The 16,945-nt window shown below is 52.0% G+C and overlaps 1 protein-coding gene across 2 annotated transcripts in view; it reads left to right on the forward strand.

Annotated features, from left to right (window-relative positions):
* Positions 1-2,203: 2,203 nt before the first annotated feature.
* The window catches only part of RPH3AL (rabphilin 3A like (without C2 domains)), a 32,958-nt gene continuing 18,216 nt past the window's right edge, over positions 2,204-16,945 (forward strand). The window contains exons 1-5 of one of the 2 annotated variants that reach the window (XM_050714721.1): positions 2,204-2,250; positions 6,460-6,568; positions 7,584-7,727; positions 9,762-9,891; positions 13,884-13,970. In XM_050714721.1, coding sequence (XP_050570678.1) covers positions 6,492-6,568; positions 7,584-7,727; positions 9,762-9,891; positions 13,884-13,970 — 438 coding nt within the window. In that variant the 5' untranslated portion in view covers positions 2,204-2,250; positions 6,460-6,491. Of the gene's footprint in view, positions 2,251-5,283; positions 5,346-6,459; positions 6,569-7,583; positions 7,728-9,761; positions 9,892-13,883; positions 13,971-16,945 lie in introns of those variants that run through there. The other variant, XM_035561163.2, reaches the window with a different exon arrangement.

Consider the following 16,945-nt stretch of genomic DNA (forward strand, 5'->3'; position numbering starts at 1 on the left):
GCTGCGCAGCAGCCGTCTCTCCGCCGGCTATGGAAGTGCTGTTCCTGGTTCACTTGAGGTTATAGCAGCGGAACAGGCTGGCACGGGGTTCTCCTGCAAGGGATTCCTGGACAAACGCTGGCCTGTGCTCAGCATTTCCTTGCTCCGTCCAATTCTTTCTAAGAAACTTGATGCTCCTCTGGAGGCTGGGAGGTGCTGATTCCACCCTGCCAGCCACCCGCCACATAAGGCCTCCTGAGCTTTTTAACATATCAGAATAGTGAAACGAGTCTCTCTAATTAGCCATTTAGATGCTAATTTGCTTCTCCCGAGGCCTACGCCAGATCAACCTGCCCCAGAATGTGAGTCAGAGAGCAGAGCCTGCTGCCTTCATGAATTATTCACTTGGTGCAGAGCACCTGCCTGGCTGGGGATCAGAAAGAACCGGGGCCAAAGTCTGGTAAATAAAGATACACCTTGGCAGGTGGAACAGCGCTGGCTTCCCTCCCCGGCATTGCAGGGTGCTGGGGAGCCAGAAGACTGATTTGCGAGGGCAAAAACTGGTTCTTTATAGCTTACCATATATCAAGTAGCTGCGCTAATAAGTGCCTCTCATTAATACGGGCTTGTTGGTACCGTATGTCGGTTTTCCTGTAGAGCTGATTTTATCTTCCCACTCAGAGGACTGGCATGGACCTCCAGGGCATTGTGTTTTACAATCTCTTTAACAAGCACCGTCTTAAAGCACTTAGGCTTCTTGCCACTGCTGCTAGGATTGCGAAGCAGCTCTGGTGCATGGGAACCTTCTCCCCCGCCCCCAAACCTCATCCCCACTTGCTCCTTTTCCCGCTTAGCCTTATGTGCTAACATTTCTCTCCTTTCCTGTGTGCTGAGACTGGTTTGTGCTTATCAGAGCTGGGCCAGCCGGAACCCAATAGATGGCTCTGAACGAGGTCTTCCCCGTGCCGCTGGCACTGCTTGGATTGAGCTGTCGCAGTGGGACAGACCGAGAGAAAGTGTCTCCGTGTGTTCCTTAAACGTTGTCCCTGAGCCTGCCAAGGCTTTGTGGTGCTTATTTGGGCGCTGCGTCTTCTTTTGTTGGCCCAAGCCGCAGAAACACGAGTCAAGTCTGATCAGATTGTGTTGTGTGGCGCTCTGCTGCAAAGGGCTGGCACTGACGGCGGGGACTTGTCACAGCAAGACGCTGCAGAAAGCCCCTTACCGCGGGGTGCTGTGCTCCGGCTGGCTCTGTCCCTTCCTGAGAGCAGGAGGGTGAGGACTGCTTGGCTTCCTGATGAGCCCCTGGGAAGCGGCTGTGCCTGCAGCGGGCTCCTGGCCGCCAGGAGGGCTGAGGGACTGCTGGCTGTGGGCCTGAGGGGGCAGCTCAGAGTGGCTTGAGCACACAAGTACAGCCCCGACTCAGGCCGGTGCTTGTACAGGCCCAGTGGCGACTCTCAGACTTTTTGTACCTTGAGAGTGACCTACGTGTCTTCTACCACGCTCCTGCAGCCCCAGGGGTTATTCTGTCACCCTGAAAGAGCCACGTGCTTTGAAATACAGCAGTGGCACGAGGATCCTTAGCACACGAGGGGAAGACCCGCGTCTGGACCAAGAGCCTTTCCCTCGCCTCCCGGGAGGAACGGGCCTGGCGGCGCTGGGTTGCCCTTATCTCCCTCCGTCCTCGCTGATCCCCTGTCATAGCAACGAGAGCAAGCACTCGCTTAGTTGCTAAGGTTTCCCGGGGCTAATGGGGTCTGGTGTGCGGAGCAGAGAGTAATTACGCCGCGTCTTTGAGGGAGCAGCAGCTAAAAGGAAAACGAGGCCAGAACCGCACCTGATGCGAGCGGGGAGTCCTGGGGGAAGTGCCGCCCTCAGAGCAGGCAAGTTAATTACACTGGCACCGCTCAGCTCAGGGATCAGGAGCTCGGCTCTGGCCAACTGTTTAATTTTTATTTTTTTTTAATGAAGTATTTAAAAAAAAATTGCCTAATTAATTTCCTATAAAAACAAATTAATACAGACACGAGCTGCTTAGCCGAAATAACCAGGCAAGTGAAAGCCGGCTGGGGAGCTCCTTATGGGCCTGTGTAGGACGTTTTTGTTTTTTGCAGGGCTCCAAGGGATTCATGCTTCGTGGGCACCTGTAATCAGCCCAGCCGCAGGAGGGCTTGTGCAAGCTGTGCCTTCGCTGCCGTGAGGAGCTGGTGCCTGCTGCAGTGACTGCCTCAATGTCAACAGGACCCTTCGGTTTCTAACGTTGGTGCAGTCAAGGTACTGTCAAAATGTGTTCAAGGTGGAGCGGGGAAGGGGCTCAGCATAGCAAGACAGTACTAAAAGCGTACGTGAGCTGGAAAAGCAAGTGGATAAATTTGGGACGGAAGAGCGTTAAGGGTGTTAAATACGGAGCTACAGCCTGGCTCAGGGAGTGCATGATGCAGGCATCTCTGGAGGCTGGGAGGATGTTCTGGAAAAGTATCACTGTGTTGTGCTCTGTTCTTCTATTCTTCTCTAAGCATCTGCTCTTGGGGCTGGTCAGATAGCAGCTACCGTGCTCACTGGACCTTTGGCATGACCTGCCAAGGCTCTTTTCTGTTATTAAGGTAAGGATGAGTTATATTGAGGCTGCTGTTGTGCCGTGAAAGGCCGGTTTTCTCAGAAGGGCCTGAAGTGCTTTGACAGGGCTGTGTCTGCAGTAGCACCTTCTTCAGTGGGGCTACACAGGGGAAAGGCCTCCTCCTTCGCTGCGTTGCGGTCACCGCACAGGGCTGTGGGTCCAAGCCACCAGCACGACCCTGCTGCTTTTCCCTCCACACAGACCTTGCCAGAAGATTTCCCCTCACAGACGGAGGCCCTGCTGTCAGGCACCTTGTTCTCTGGCTGGTCCAGGTCTCGTCACAGAGGCAGCAGAAGCAGCTCTCTATTAGAGCAGCAGGCAGAGATGAGCTCAGCTACACGTACTTGGGCCGCTCGTGGCTCACGGCGGGGCAGCGCTCCTTCCCTGCCACGCTCCCCACCGCTTCTCCGCCAAGCGCAGCCAGGTGGACTCGGGTTTAATGAGGTTTTGTTTCACATGGCTTCCTCCATCGCAGGAAAGGAACAAACAGGTGGAGGGTTGTTAAAGCAGGTCATTTCGTACCGGCAAGACAAGGGCTTCCTCGTAATTCTTAATTCCAGTAAAAAGCAGAATCGTGGAGCGGGAACGTTTCTATTTGTACTGCTCAGTGCCTGTGCTGCCCCTCTATTCTGTATGTGGTGTACTTGCAGCAGTGCCAAGAGCTGTGGATTTCTCCTGCTCTCGCTGCTGGAGACCGGCTGCTTCCCTGCTCTCTGCCTTGGGGAGAGGAGAGGAGGACAGGGAGGGAATGTTCAGGGAGGTGGGTGCTGACTGCAGCGTCTCTAAAAGGTAACGCAGTGAGGGCTGGCTGCAAGAGGGCTGCTTGTTTCACCACAGCCCACAGAAATGACTCCTCAGCCTGCCGAGGTTTTGCTATCTCAGTGTTTCTGATGAGGCTGATTCCCCTGTACTTCTTGTCCTGTACAGAGATAAGAGGGAGGGTGCTTCATGTCTTCCTGGTACCGTTTCTCTGGCATCAGTCCTGGGGCCGTGCAAGATGTTCCTTTCCCTCCAGCCCTGTTAGTGCTCCAGTTTCCACCCCAGCAGACTGTGGCCTGCGGTCCCATGGCATTCTCGTTGCCTTCTCGGAGGTACCTGTGTCAAACCACCTCGATCTTTTTCCAGAGGCAAAGGTGCAACGCCGTCTGCAATGCCAGGGTACATCAGAGGGAGCAGCAGATACTCGCTGCTGCTGAAAGGAAATGCTCCTGTAAATATTTTAGGGAATAATCTCTCTGAAGACTGCTTGGGGATATGATGGATCTCTAGGCTGTTTTGTTTTCCCTCTCTCTTTGCAGATGCTGCTCAGGGAATGGTGGAGAACAGAAAGCGTATGCTCAGTAACAAGAGGCAAAAGAGCATGACATTGCTTGTTTTTGTTCAGTCATGCTGAGAAAAGCGCACTGTGGTATGAGGCTGGAGAATGTGGTTAGGTCTCTCCTGAGAAAAATGCTTAGCTGATGTGCTCTATTCTGACTTGCCTTCAGCTCTGTTAGAGCAGATAAAGCTCTGCAGAGGAGGGGTGGATGGATTCGGCACCGTTGTCCACCCTGAAGGCACAGCTGCTGGCAAAGCAAACTCCTCTGCCCTAAACTCCTCTGCCCTGGCCGCGCTGTGGGGCAGATCTCCAGCTCTAGGTTTTAGGATAAACATCCCACAGTTGCCAAGTGCTGGTCACGTCGGTCTGGTTGCATGCATTCAGCCTTGCCAGTGGCCATCAATTGCGTGGGCTGTGCTTTTCTTCAGGTGTGCGTGAGTGGGAGGGAAGAGAATGTGGTACAGCTGAGGAGTAATTTAATATATGCATTTGTGTGGGGGGTAAATGTGCATATAATCCTGTAACAACGCATCACAGGCTTGGAAAATCTCTGAAAAATCCCGGGTCGGCTGTGCTGTGTGAAATTTTAGCTTCTCTCTGCCTCTTAACACTGGCCTGGGGGTGGGAGCCTCTGTGTTCCTTTGCCATTAATGCTCGATTGCTCCCAGGTGCATGAGCTGTGGTGGGACATGCAGGGACTGTGTTCTGTCCCTGCCTGAGATCACGAAGGGGCTGACAAGAGCAGGAGGTGTTCTGGTACGAAATGGAAATGCAGGCATAAGTGAAAGCGAGGAAAGTATCTGGTAAATAGAAGGTGCCAGGGTTCAAGGATTTCGTATAGGGATGACTCCTTTCAAGAGTGGTCCCCTTAGCTAATGTAGTAAAGGTTTAAAAAACTGTGTGACAACTCTCTGTCCTTCCTGCTTTGACCTCTTTCTCTGCTGAACCTTCCTGCAGCATCCCTGCCTCGCTTTGCTGTAGTCAGCCCACGCTGCTGGGCGTTGTGTGGAGCTGCTGGAGCCTTCACCTGTTTTACACGTCTGTCCCCTGCACTGAAAGAAGTCTGTGCCTCGCCTGGAATTCCTCCTCCTGCCTGGTGTAAGAGCTGGGTTTTCAGGCTCTCCAGAAGCTGGATGGTCAGAGAGGAGGCTGCTGAGTTGTGGTTTGCAGCCACCCTGGTTGGTGGCTGACGTGGGTTTGGCAGGGGATAGCTGCCAGTGCTGCAGCCCGGGTCAGCGTTTCTGCGCTGGGGAGCGAGTGCGGCACATGTGAGCTCAGCGCGGGGAGAGATCGATTTGCACAAGCTGCCCGAGTATAAAAGGGCCAAGGCCGTGCAGCTTGCGAAGCCTCTGTGCCTGGCAGAGAAGCAGAAGGCTCTGTGTGTCAGCAGCAGATAGCAGGCGGAGGTGCAGCACGCTGAACCACAGCACGGGGGTAAGTGTGCTGTGAATTGAGACTGCAACATGTGTTTTCTTGGGAATTACTGCACTGTTGGCAGGTGATATAACTTGCCTGCTATTGTATCTGATTTGTGTTTGCCAAACAGCATTAAGCACGTTATCTCTGCCTAGCAGGTATGGTTTCAAAGCTGGCAAATGTCTGTTCTGGGAAGGGTAAGTATTAATACCTAGAAATTTATGCATTAAGGCTCATGAGACACTTGCTCTGCTGGAGAGCAAATCCAGCTGGAAGAAAGCTTGGTATGTCAAGACTGGGTTTGCCTCTGCTGAAATCTTTTGGCTGCTTCTGCCCCTTGGTGCTTCCTGTTCATTTGAGCTGCCGGTAGGGCTGAGGCTGTCCCTTCTGGGGATGCGTTTCTCCCGTGAGCGTGTGGCAGTCGGCTCTGGCTGCCTTTAGCAGGCGGTTCACGGTGAAGCTGTCACCGAACGCGGGGGATCACTGGTGTGACCGTGCTGGTTACAGGAGCCCCAGTAGGAGATCTGCTGAAAGAGGTGCTGTCTTAAACATCAGCGAATGCAAACAAGCTGCTATTGTAGGCTGTAGTTATAAATATCAGGCTATTATGGAGGCAGTTTTAATGAACGAAGTGACTTGCCACTATTCATTCTGATTGTCGCGTGGGCTTTTGTTTGTTACCCCATTAGGAGGTAAAAACCCAGCAACTGTAGCTTCTTTGTGTTCTTTAGAGTGGCTTTCTCTGTCAGTACTGCAGCGTTAGGGCTCCAGAGGTGATGGGGCAGAGATTGTTCTCGCAAACAACACTTTTCTCTGGTTGGAAATGAAAAATAATAATGGAACTGACAAAGAGTCTGCGGCCTTTTTTCAGTGCTATAAAATCTAAACTTCCAGGCTTGTCTTAATGTAGTATCAGAAGGTATTTATTGGCTTATATTTCATGAGGATGATGGTATGTTTTTATTGCTGTCTGTGGGTGCGAGTCAGTCTGCTTCCAGCGAGTGTGACGCCGGCAGATCACCTCCATCGTGTTTGCTGGGAACAACATCCCTTGGGGACGACTGGTGGGGCTGTGCCAGGCGCTGCCCTGGGCTTCCCTGCTGCGCTTCATGCTGGTGTTTGCTTCTTACAGGTGTGACCCCTGCCTCCTCCCAGCCTGGTGCCATGGCCGACACGATTTTTGGCAGTGGGACGGGCCAGTGGGTGTGCCCCAATGACCGGCAGCTGGCTCTGCGTGCCAAGTGAGTCGCCCTCCTCTCCTTCCAGCCTCGGCGCTGGCCTGAACGCTTTCCAGTTAGTGGCATGGGGCACCAGCCTCATCCGCAGCCTGGCTGCGAGGCAGGAGTTGCTGCCTGTCACACAAACCCCTCTGCACCCTCGGGGTGAGCTGCGTGGACGGGGCAGGAGCCTGCTAAGCTGGGGCTCGGTGCTCGGCTGCGGCGCGGAGCTGCCAGGCTGCAGGGGAGCGTGCAGTGCTGCTGGTACCTCTAGGAGTCCATCAGTGTGTTCCACCAGCTCTTCCCGGAAGGGCTTGGAGGCAGGCTGTATCTCTGCACCACCCTATATATAATTGAGAGCATCCCCCAGCTGCCAGAGCTCCTTTGTTTTAGGAATTTGTCATTTGATCTCATTTTCCACTGAAGTTCAATTACCGCATGACCTAAAGACAAGGAGATGGAGGTGAGTCAAGCACTGGAATTGCATTTGTTTCTTGGATGCTTTCCTTCTCTGGCAGCCAGTGTTCTGCTCCTGCCACCTCTGCTCCTGGCTGAACCTCTGGGGTCAGCCTACTGCGGGCTTTTAGAAAATATGGGATCACCCAGTGTCAGAGGGAGGGCACTGGCTGAGTGGGAACGGTGCTTGCCACTGCCACTTCTCCTGCCTTCACCTGAAAGCCTCATTAAAACAGCTGTGCCTAATTGTGCCCTGGATTCTGCTGGCAAGTGTGACTTTATCCAGTGACCTCTAAACCCCTACTGAATGGTAATTAATTGAGCTGTGAAAGCTCCCTCCTGTCCCCAAGCGAGCTGAGGAGAAATGTCAGCTGTTCTACACAGGCATAGAGGGAAGTGGCTTGCCACAGTGATCCTGCAGGCCTGGGGTAGACCAAGGGAGGAAGTTTCCAAATTTCTGTTTATTTCCAGGTATGCCTGGTGATTTGTGTGGTTGAACTGAGGCCCTTAGGAACATGGGATCTGTATGGAGGAGGGTGCTTTCCTTTCACAGCTTAATTCCTCCCTCCACCCCTTCTCCCAGGCTCCAGACGGGCTGGTCAGTGCACACGTTCCAGACGGAGAAGCAGAGGAAAATGCAGGCTCTGAGCCCGCAGGAACTCGAGGTCATTCTGGAAGTCATCCGCAAGGCAGAGAAATTGGACGTCGTCGAGCAGCAGCGCATAGGGTACAGTCACGTTCGTTTGTCACCTTCCTTCAGAGGGAAAGGTCAGTGCAGATGGAGAAGTGGCTCTCCTGGCTGCCTGAGCTCAGCCTCCATCAGTCAGAGCATCCCTTAGGTCAGTTCTTTTCCCCTCCCATGTTGCTTGTTTGGAGGTGATGAACGTTGGGAAAGATGTGATTTAGCTTTTTTTCCGTCTTCCCATGTCGCAGGCCTTTCTCATGCCTTCTTTGAGCCTTGGGACTTCTGTGGTTGCAGCCACTGACACAGTCCCTGGTAAATGCAGCCTGTGCTAAGGCAGCTGCTCCAGTGGCTCTGGAAGGGGCTTGGGGAGACGCCAAGCTGTGCAGCTGCACCCGCTGCTGGTGGACGGCATGGCTCAGAGACCATTCCTGGCAGCGCCGTTAGGTTTTCCCTTGTCCACAGCAGTCCCCTGGGATTTTGCCTGGAGCAGTGAATGGGTTTGTGTTCTACTTGGCTGAGTTCTCTGGATGGGGTTTGTTAGCTTGAATTATTTGATTTACAGGCATCCTTTTCCTTTTTGCTGCTGCAGATTTCTATTTGCTCTCAGTCCTGCTGGAGATCTGGCCTGAGCTGTGTCTGTGCTTGACCTGCGCTGACGGTCTTTAAAGCAGGAGAGTTCACCGTCCTGCAGCATTTCCCAGCAGGGTTTATGCTCGCCAGGCAGGAAGCCTCAGCGACTCCCAGCCCAAGCCCAGCAGGCCCAGCTTCATGCCCCTGCTCTCAGCTCTGTCCCTGCACAGTGCACGTTAGTGCTGATGAGGACGAGCAGCGATTGTGTGTTGCATGGGAGACCCCAGCAGCCCCGGAAGCAGCCAGCGACCCCGAGGGGCTGATGGCTCCTATGTTGGTGTAGCTGTGCACAGCGATAGCCTCGCTGTTCCCCTGCTGAAGCGTTCTCCGAAATGCCTGTGTTAACTCCAGGGGGTTCTCTTGTGCTGAAGTCAAGGATCATAAATCCGGTAACGATGGCTCAGCCTGGCTGTGCTGTCTGACCTCGTCACCGCGGGCAGTGCCTCTTCCAAACAGACCTTGCCGTCCTCGCAGCGCGGGGCTTGGCTGGTGGGACATTAGCGCTAATGAGAAGGGGGATGCAAGGATAACAGGACTGAGCCACGTGCACACGCGTGGCTGCGGCTGGTTGCTGCCTCTGAGAAATGGGCTGGCTGTTTGTCATCCTCCCCATCGATGCCTGACAATGGCCACGCAGCAATCTCACGACAGCAGCCTCGCTCTGCATGCCCTCCGCATCTTGCATCCGAATCACTTATCCCTCCTTCCTTCCCTTCCGTGGTCCTGCTGCTGTGGACGTTGCGCATACATATGTGCTTCCTGTCTTCCAAGCAGGCTGTCGAACGAAGCAGGGGGCAGTTTCTGGCATTCTTGTACCGTAGCCAGGCTCATTTTGGTCTGATGGCTTCAGTCTGGCCTTCCTGCTTCTAATGAGACTTAAGTCGCATGCCTGCAGTGCTGCTTTCAGGGAGTGCGTGTGAAAACAGAGCAGGGCTTGGCAGGTCTAACAGTCTAACTCTCTGCCCTTTCCATGTGCTGACTTGCCCTGATCTGAGCACTGAACCCTTGTCCTGCTCCCCAGGCAGGAAATCACTGTGCTGAGACCATGCTGCCAAGGTGGCACTGAGCTCCTGAAGGGTACTGGGTGCCTTTCTTGTGAGCTGTCTGCCCTGTGCCCACTGGCTGAGCCATGCCTGCCAGTGGTGCTCCCAGTTTTGCTTATTCTGGGCTCGGTGAGCACCGGTAGGTGGACTTACAGGGGTTTTATTCCCTGAAGACCAAGAGCCAGCTAATAGGAAACACTGAGCTCAGAGACTGAAGCGAAAGTACATACGGTCCCAGCAAGGGGCTCAGAACTGCACAGGAGAGGCACAGGTAGGCTGAGGCTGGAGCACACACCTGCAGGTTTTTGGCACAGCTTCTTCCTGTAGATCTGAGATTGCCACAGGGCCGTTCTGCAGTGCCCAAGGACCTGCTGTGACCTCTGCCTGGCCTTCTTTCCTGCAGGCGCCTGGTGGAGCGGCTGGAGAACATGAGAAAGAACGCGATGGGAAACGGCCTCTCCCAGTGTTTGCTCTGCGGGGAGCTGCTCGGGCTGCTGGGGAGCACCTCGGTCTTCTGTCAGGACTGCAAAAAGGTGGGTTTGCACAGGGGCTCCTGCCTGTTCCTGGTAGCAGATCTGCCCAGGCAAGGCCACCGGGGCTCTCAGAAAGTAGATCGCTCTGTAGAGTTAACTTAGCCCTGTTTGATTGGGTTGGTGCTGTCAATCCACAGGGTTTTCTCTTTTTACCTTATTCCTTGTGATCCTAAAGTGCCTAATCTGCACTTACTGCTGAGATGGTGTGCATCAGCCTGGTAGATACCGGGGTTCCAGAGACAGGGCAGAAATGTACGTCCGTCAGAGGCACCTACAGAAACGTCTGTGTGCTTTACTGCTCCTTCCTGCAAGGTCTGCCCTTAGACCTTCCAGTAACATGTTTCTACAGAGAAATAAAGGCTCAAACCCATCTTTAAGTTCCAAACCAGTGTAAGGTTTCCAACCTTGATGGTACGTAAATTACCCTGTGCATCAGTGACTCTGTGTCGTTGGCAGCACTGCACGGGTGCTGTTTGGAAGGGAGCACAGGCGTGTAGGGAGACCTACATAATGTGTAGGTCCTACATGATGTCCTACATCCCTGTGGGGTGATTATTGCTTGTCTGGGCTCCCTGACAAGCAGGGGTTAAACTGCATTGCTGCGGAGATGAGGGTCTCCAAGGCAACCACCTTATCCTCCCTCTGCTGGGAGGCTGCTTCTGGTGCACTTGAAGCCCATCTTTCCCTGGGGAGATGTCTGTGTGAGTGCCTTCGCCTCAGAGCGGTGCCTGGGGAGAGGTGAGGGTACCCAGTGGGTGCAGGAGTGCTTCTGACTTGCTGGTGTCAGGGTGGGAGGGAGCAGCCTGGTGTCCCTGGTGGGCACCAGAGCCAAGGGGACCCTTGCTCGTGCCACCCACCCCATCACTGCGGAGCTGTCCCATGGAGTCCCACAGGGCAGCACTGAGTAAATCCCGCTCCTTTACCACGTAGGGGCGTGTGTTGGCAGCTCTGTGCAGCTGTGCAGGCCATGATGAACCTTCTGCGCTGGCGCTGGTGGAGTTGGTGGGCTGCAGGTCTCACAGTCAGCACTGAGGGCCCAGCGCCCCTCCACCGTGCTCAGGGAGCTGCCATGAGCAGTGCTGCCTTTGTGCAGTGAGCTGCTCCACCGGCTCCTGTTTCAGAAGCAGCTCGACCAAGGCAGGGGTTATACGAGAGATCACGGGTAAGGCAGTGACTGGGAAGGTGAACGCACATTTCTGAACCCCTGGGTCCTCAGCCAGGAAGAAAGGAGCTCTTTTAGGAAGGGCTGGGAAAGGAAGCAGCAGGAAGATACTGGGAAGTATCTGAAGGGTCTGGCTTACAGGGGAGCTGCAGGGCAACTCTCTCAGAGGGGAGCACGGGCTCTGTGCAGACGTGTCTGTGGACAATAAAGGGCTGCTTGGCAGACAGGAGGCGGCTAGCTGTTTCCTGCATTTCAAGCATGCAGAATAACAGGATGTGCTGTATTCTTGCCTCCTTCCCCTGGCGATTCTGCTCTCACCTTGTCTGAAGCCAGCTAGGTCACAGTGCTGCAGCACTTTCTAACCTCCTTCCTGTAAGCCCCATACACTAGCACGTGGAGGCAAAGCCGGTGCAGACCCTTCCCTGCTCTGCCCGTTTGCAGTTGCAGAAGTAACCCCCAGAGCTAGTGAGGCTGTGAGTGCCTGAGGCTCCTGGGGGGCTGTAACCAGAAAGCCCCGAAGAAGGGCTGGTTCTTTTGGGGTTTGTTTAGTTGGTTTTGGGGTAGGATTTTTTTCATTATTCTCTTTTTAGTCTGTTGGGCAGTTCAGGAGGATTCACATTGAGGTTGATTTAAGGTGAGATCCTGTTTTTCCCAGTGTGCGTTTTGCAGCTGCTTTCGGCTTGGCTGCACTTCTCAGCCATGTGCGAGCTCAGGGCAATGCTGAGTGGGTGCCCTGGGCTTTTCCCCTTCCTGCTTTGTAACGCAGTGGTGTGAACCCAAAACCAGTTGATCCTTCAGCAGAGCACACAGAGGGGGCAGTTACTTTAAGCTTGTCCCCGGGGATATTCATCACTTGTGCAGCATTGAATGCGATAAGCAACGACTTGTCAGGGAATTATGGATTTTTAAAGTTCATATTTTTCTTGCTAGCTTTGCTCTGTTACCATCTCATTGGAAAGTCATTGCGGTCCTTTTAGCTCAATAACAGGGATTGCTGTAATGATATATCTGAAATGTAGCAGAGGACTTACCTTCTGCAAGTCCCTTCTGCTGAATAGAGGCTCTGTAGCTCTTGTAGCCTGATGGATTTTCTAAGTGCCACTTTCTGTTTTAGCATTTATAGGTCAAAATGAAGAATGATTTTAATATTGGTTTTTATTATCTTAGAAATAAATGCATTATGGCAAGACAAAGATGTATGCAAATACAGCCGTGTTAACAATAGCAGTAGTTAGACGAAGCATAATGTGCAATTTACCATGCGGAGGGTATCAGGATCATGTATAAAAGGTGAAATAGAAGTAGGAGAAGAAAGTGCTTTATCTTGTATTTAATGAAGAACAGGGCTGTGTTCAGCATCCTTGATTTTTATGTCTTCTGAGGGGTTGTGGGTGATGCTCGATTTCCCAGCTAGTCTGCAGAGAAGGGGAGGAAGAGAGCCCTGTTTTGCGTTGGAGCTTTCAAAATTTATGGCTAGGAGTAAAATTGTTGGGAAACTTCCACTAGGGGGAGTGTTTGAATGTGCTATATATGTGGGGTTTGGGATCTTTGAGGGTATTTACGACAGAGTTACTCCCTCAGGTTTTGCTCTGAAAAAGGGAGAATTTGGGGTATTTCAGAAGGTGCCTCCCAACTGCGGTACTGCCTGCTGCTTGCATCTGCAGTCCCTCTTGGCTTGGGTAGCACCATCTTGAATATCACTATGCACGAGACCAAACAGGTTGTTTCTTATTTCTCTGCCCTTCCTAAAAAACTGTAGGCATCCCAGCCAAAACACCATTAAACTGCCCATTGGGATGTAGACAGAGCAGAATCCTTGACAAAAGCCATCTGTTGGGCTGTTAGCAGAACCGAGAGCTCTGCCTCTGGGCTGCGCTGACCAAAATATTCAGGTGCGTTTGCTCATGCAGTGAAGCCATTCCTCAGGTACCGTCTTTCTGCTGTTCGTCTCCTCTGAGTGTGCACACTGAGGGCGGAGTGAGCACTGAGCCTCCATCCTGCAGAGCAGAGCTCCTGGCTTAGAGGGGGAGCAGCCTCGGTGGGGAGATGGGTGAAACCCAGCTGGGAAGACTAAATTCCCATGTCTGTCTAAGCAAGGATTTGCTCTCCAGGGCCCTCTTGTGAGTGGCTTTTGCTCTGTGAGGATCAAAGCATTCATCCCATTTCTCATTCAACTGTAAGCCAAGCCTGATACCCATCAGCTTCATTATGTAATAGGTGATTCGGGTTGTAAATGGCTTGTAATGCCAGCGGAGACGTGGAAGCTCCCTCGTGCAGGGATATATGCCGTGTGGTGCTATCAAGCATTCTGTTCAGGAAACGTGCACGTAGGCACGGTCGTGCCCGCTCCCTAAGCAGCCACAAATCAATAGCTGCCAAGTGCTCGCCAAAATGGAGGGGAAGCCGTGGGGTTTCAGGCAACGTGTGTGAGGGAAGGGAGGAGAGGATTTACAGTCCTGCACAAACTCGCACTCGTTTTGTGCTTGGTTATAGCTGCTTTCTGTGCCACGGTGACTGGGCTTTAGGATTTAGAAGAATAAAAAAAACCACTCCAGAAATACCTATTTGTTGTGTGCTTTGATCTGCGCTGTCCAGTTCTCTTGTCACCCTGGAGTCAGGGACCATGCTGTAGATTTGCCTTTGTCTTAACATCCTTATAGACCTGAAGCAGCTTCTTAGGATCAGCGTATCTCCGGGATAAATAAGAGAAATGTGCCATGTTTAATATTTTTAAGGAAAGCAAACCAGAACTGTTGGGACAGATTCTTCTCAGCCTTCTCTTTGCTGGGGGCTGCTCACACTACCCTTTTCTTTTATCTCCTTGTTTCAGAAAGTTTGTACCAAATGTGGCATAGAAACCTTTGGAACCCAGAAACGTCCTCTTTGGTTGTGCAAGATCTGCAGCGAACAGAGAGAGGTAAAATTTAACTGTGGGGAGAAGGGGCTCGGCAGCACCCAGTCACCTGCCCTAAGTCTGTGCTGAGTGTGCACGGGCTCATCCCTCTGCCTGGGTATGGGGTGGGGAGGTTTGGATATGGGGTTTGGGAGGCCTGGCAGGCTCAGCCGATACTCACAGTGGTGACAATTTTGGTTTGTGATGGGATGGAGGGGAAAAAAAATCCACCAGCCCCTCCAGCCTGTATTGTTTTGTGGGGCTTTTCTAGCTATGGTTGTAAGGAGACTGTTACCTTTTGCTGCTGTTTTCCTCCTAGCTCTGTGGCAGATAAACTTGGCTAACGCTGGTTCTTTAATACAACTGGAAAGATCTGTAGCCTAGCTTCAATATTTGTCCCTCTAAAAATAACCAGGATTGCAGCTTTTAACTCTGTTCCCCCCTCCCGCTGCCTGTCAAATTCCATAACTTGCCAGCGTGTGAGACTTCTGATGCAGGTCTCTAAATTTTTATATCCTTTATCCTTGACTTTACACTGCAAAAAGTAATGGCCTGCCTCAGTTCTTGTCTGCCAGCCAGCATCCACCAACTTCAGGCTTGCTGCTGTGCTGTGAAGCCAGTGAATTTGTTCAGTGATTACAGAGGGACTTTCACTTGTTCCCATCAGTTTATTTTGAGCTTTTGCTTGTGGTCCTTGAACATCAATCCAGTGCAGCTATTCCCGACCACTGCAACCAACTGTGAAACCTGGGTGCTCTGCTTGATCCGTCAATTTTTGAAGTGCAGTGAGAGCGTTTCTGTAGGTGTTTGAGATGGTGAATGTTTTTGTATTAATTGTGGAGATTTAGCGTTGCTTGGGTTTTAAGTAGGAGGGGATTATCTGTGTGCGAGTACTTGCAAAGTTTGTGTTCGGGTGAGATGATGGATTCTGTCTTTAATTTTTGAGTGGCAGTGTGACTAGGGCAGGCAGAGAGCCTTTCAGCTCTCTGGGTATTGCTAATAATTTGATGCACTGAATCATCCAGGTGTTTTGAAATCCAGATGGCAGTCCCAAAGTGGGGAGTGTGGCAGGTCAAGGCAGTTTCTGTGTTCTGTGGGGAGATGGGTATGGGACTGAAATTGACTTCATTTCTTTTTTCTCTTCTTCTCGTATTTTTTCTCATCCCCTGATGTATATTTCTTATAAAAATAATGAGGAGCCATGGTCACTGGACAGAGAAGAACATTAACCTGTCCAATAAGTGTTACGTGCGGTCAGTGTGTGAGGGAACGGTAACCTTCAGAGATCACTCTCTCCGTGAAACCTGAGATACGGCCGACGTGCTTCTCTAATGAAAATGGATGGAACTTTCCCTCGGAGACTACCTAAAAAATAGCCTCATCTTACCTCGCAACCCCAAACTTCATCTTTATTTTTTCTTGATTCTTTTAAAGGTCAGTTCAGGTCTGTCTCCTTTCCTGTTTATGGTGGTGCTGGTGCTCTGACCAGAGATGTATGTGGTGTATAGGTACTGGCCCTGTTATGTTTCCTGGGATCCAGACGGGAAGCTTCAGGAACCCACCAAAACCCCGTGGGTTGTTGATGCAGTAACATCACCAGCAGCCACTATCACCTTTCTTCTCGCCCCTTCTCAATGCACAGCACGGTAATGAAGCAAAGTTCTCCTTTAGCCCATGCTAATGAAGTGCATGCTTAAAGTAGGCTTGTCCCAGGCCACAGAGCTCAGGCAATGCCTCCCAGCTTGCAGGGCCGTGCTCAGAGCCCTGGCCTTGGCCAGCTCTCGTGGGTGAGTGTTTGATGCTGGTCCGGAGTGGAGGTGGCAGTAATTGGTGTGGTGTTCCCTGCCAGGAAGAGACGTGAGCCCCCAGCAGGTGTGGTGAGATGTGATGTTTCCAAGGTAGGTGATTCCTGCCGCATCAGGGCTGTGTTTGCAATCTGTAATTTTCTGAACCACTGCCCTAGCTATTTGGGCATGATATTTATCTCAACTCTGTTACTGAGAGACTGCCAGGCAGTGAAGTGAGATAGGGAGGTCATTCAGAAACCTGGGTGGACTAAGTGATGTTGGCTAGAGTTAATGAGTGTCATCTGGCTGGGACAAGGGCCTGGGACTGAAATTGTCCCCTTTAGCCCCTGCTATGCACTCAGTGAGCGAGTCTTGTGGCCCACCAGGATGTAAAGCCAGCATGGTGGGGTTGGACATTCACATATAGTAGCTAACAGCCAAAGTGTGCAGCATCGTGCACACATGGTAAAGCTCTCATCCCTCCACCCTCCTTGGCATTGTTTATCCCCGTAAGCTTGAAATTTTAGTGACAATTTAGTGGTGTGGTAATCTTCTTTGCTCCTTTGCTGTGTGGACAAAATCTGTGCTGGCTTCAGTCATGACTAAATCATCTGTGTGTGCCTAGGTCAAAATGAAGACCAAGGAGCAAGCTATTGTTTACATCAGTTTTTCAGTGGAGGTTGAACGCTTGATGCCCATAGATCCCTTCGGGAATCCCAGCCTCAGCCACTCAGAAGTGTTCTTTGCTGCTTTCTGTTTCCTTGAAAACCTCCTCTGGGAAGGCTGTGCTGCATAGCAATGAGCAGCAAGTTGCTCTGACACTGTCTTATTTCTGGAGAGTGGAGGTGATTAATGGATTCTGCCTGCTGCTTGCGTCCCAAGCATCCAGAAGCAAAGCAGCGTGTTCGGCAACACAGGGGCTGCCCAGCGTGATGTGTGTGTGCAGGGTGGGGGTCTCCGAGCTGCCAGAGGTGTGATAGGAGGAAAGTCACACATTGTGACATCGCTGGGACCTGGCAGAGCCTGGGTGCTCCTCCTGGCAAAGGGAACATCCCCGAGGGCCAGCAGACACGCCTGCATGATAAGTGCATCTCTTCCTACTGAAATAAGATAGACCCGATCTGCTTTAAGCCTGGCCTTTTGGAGATAGCACTTATCCCATCTGTTTACAGAGGCATCTATTGAAAAAAACCCTTTTCTTCTTCCAGGTTT

Source organism: Cygnus atratus, chromosome 20 (genome assembly GCF_013377495.2).
Source record: "Cygnus atratus isolate AKBS03 ecotype Queensland, Australia chromosome 20, CAtr_DNAZoo_HiC_assembly, whole genome shotgun sequence".
NCBI lineage: Eukaryota > Metazoa > Chordata > Aves > Anseriformes > Anatidae > Cygnus > Cygnus atratus.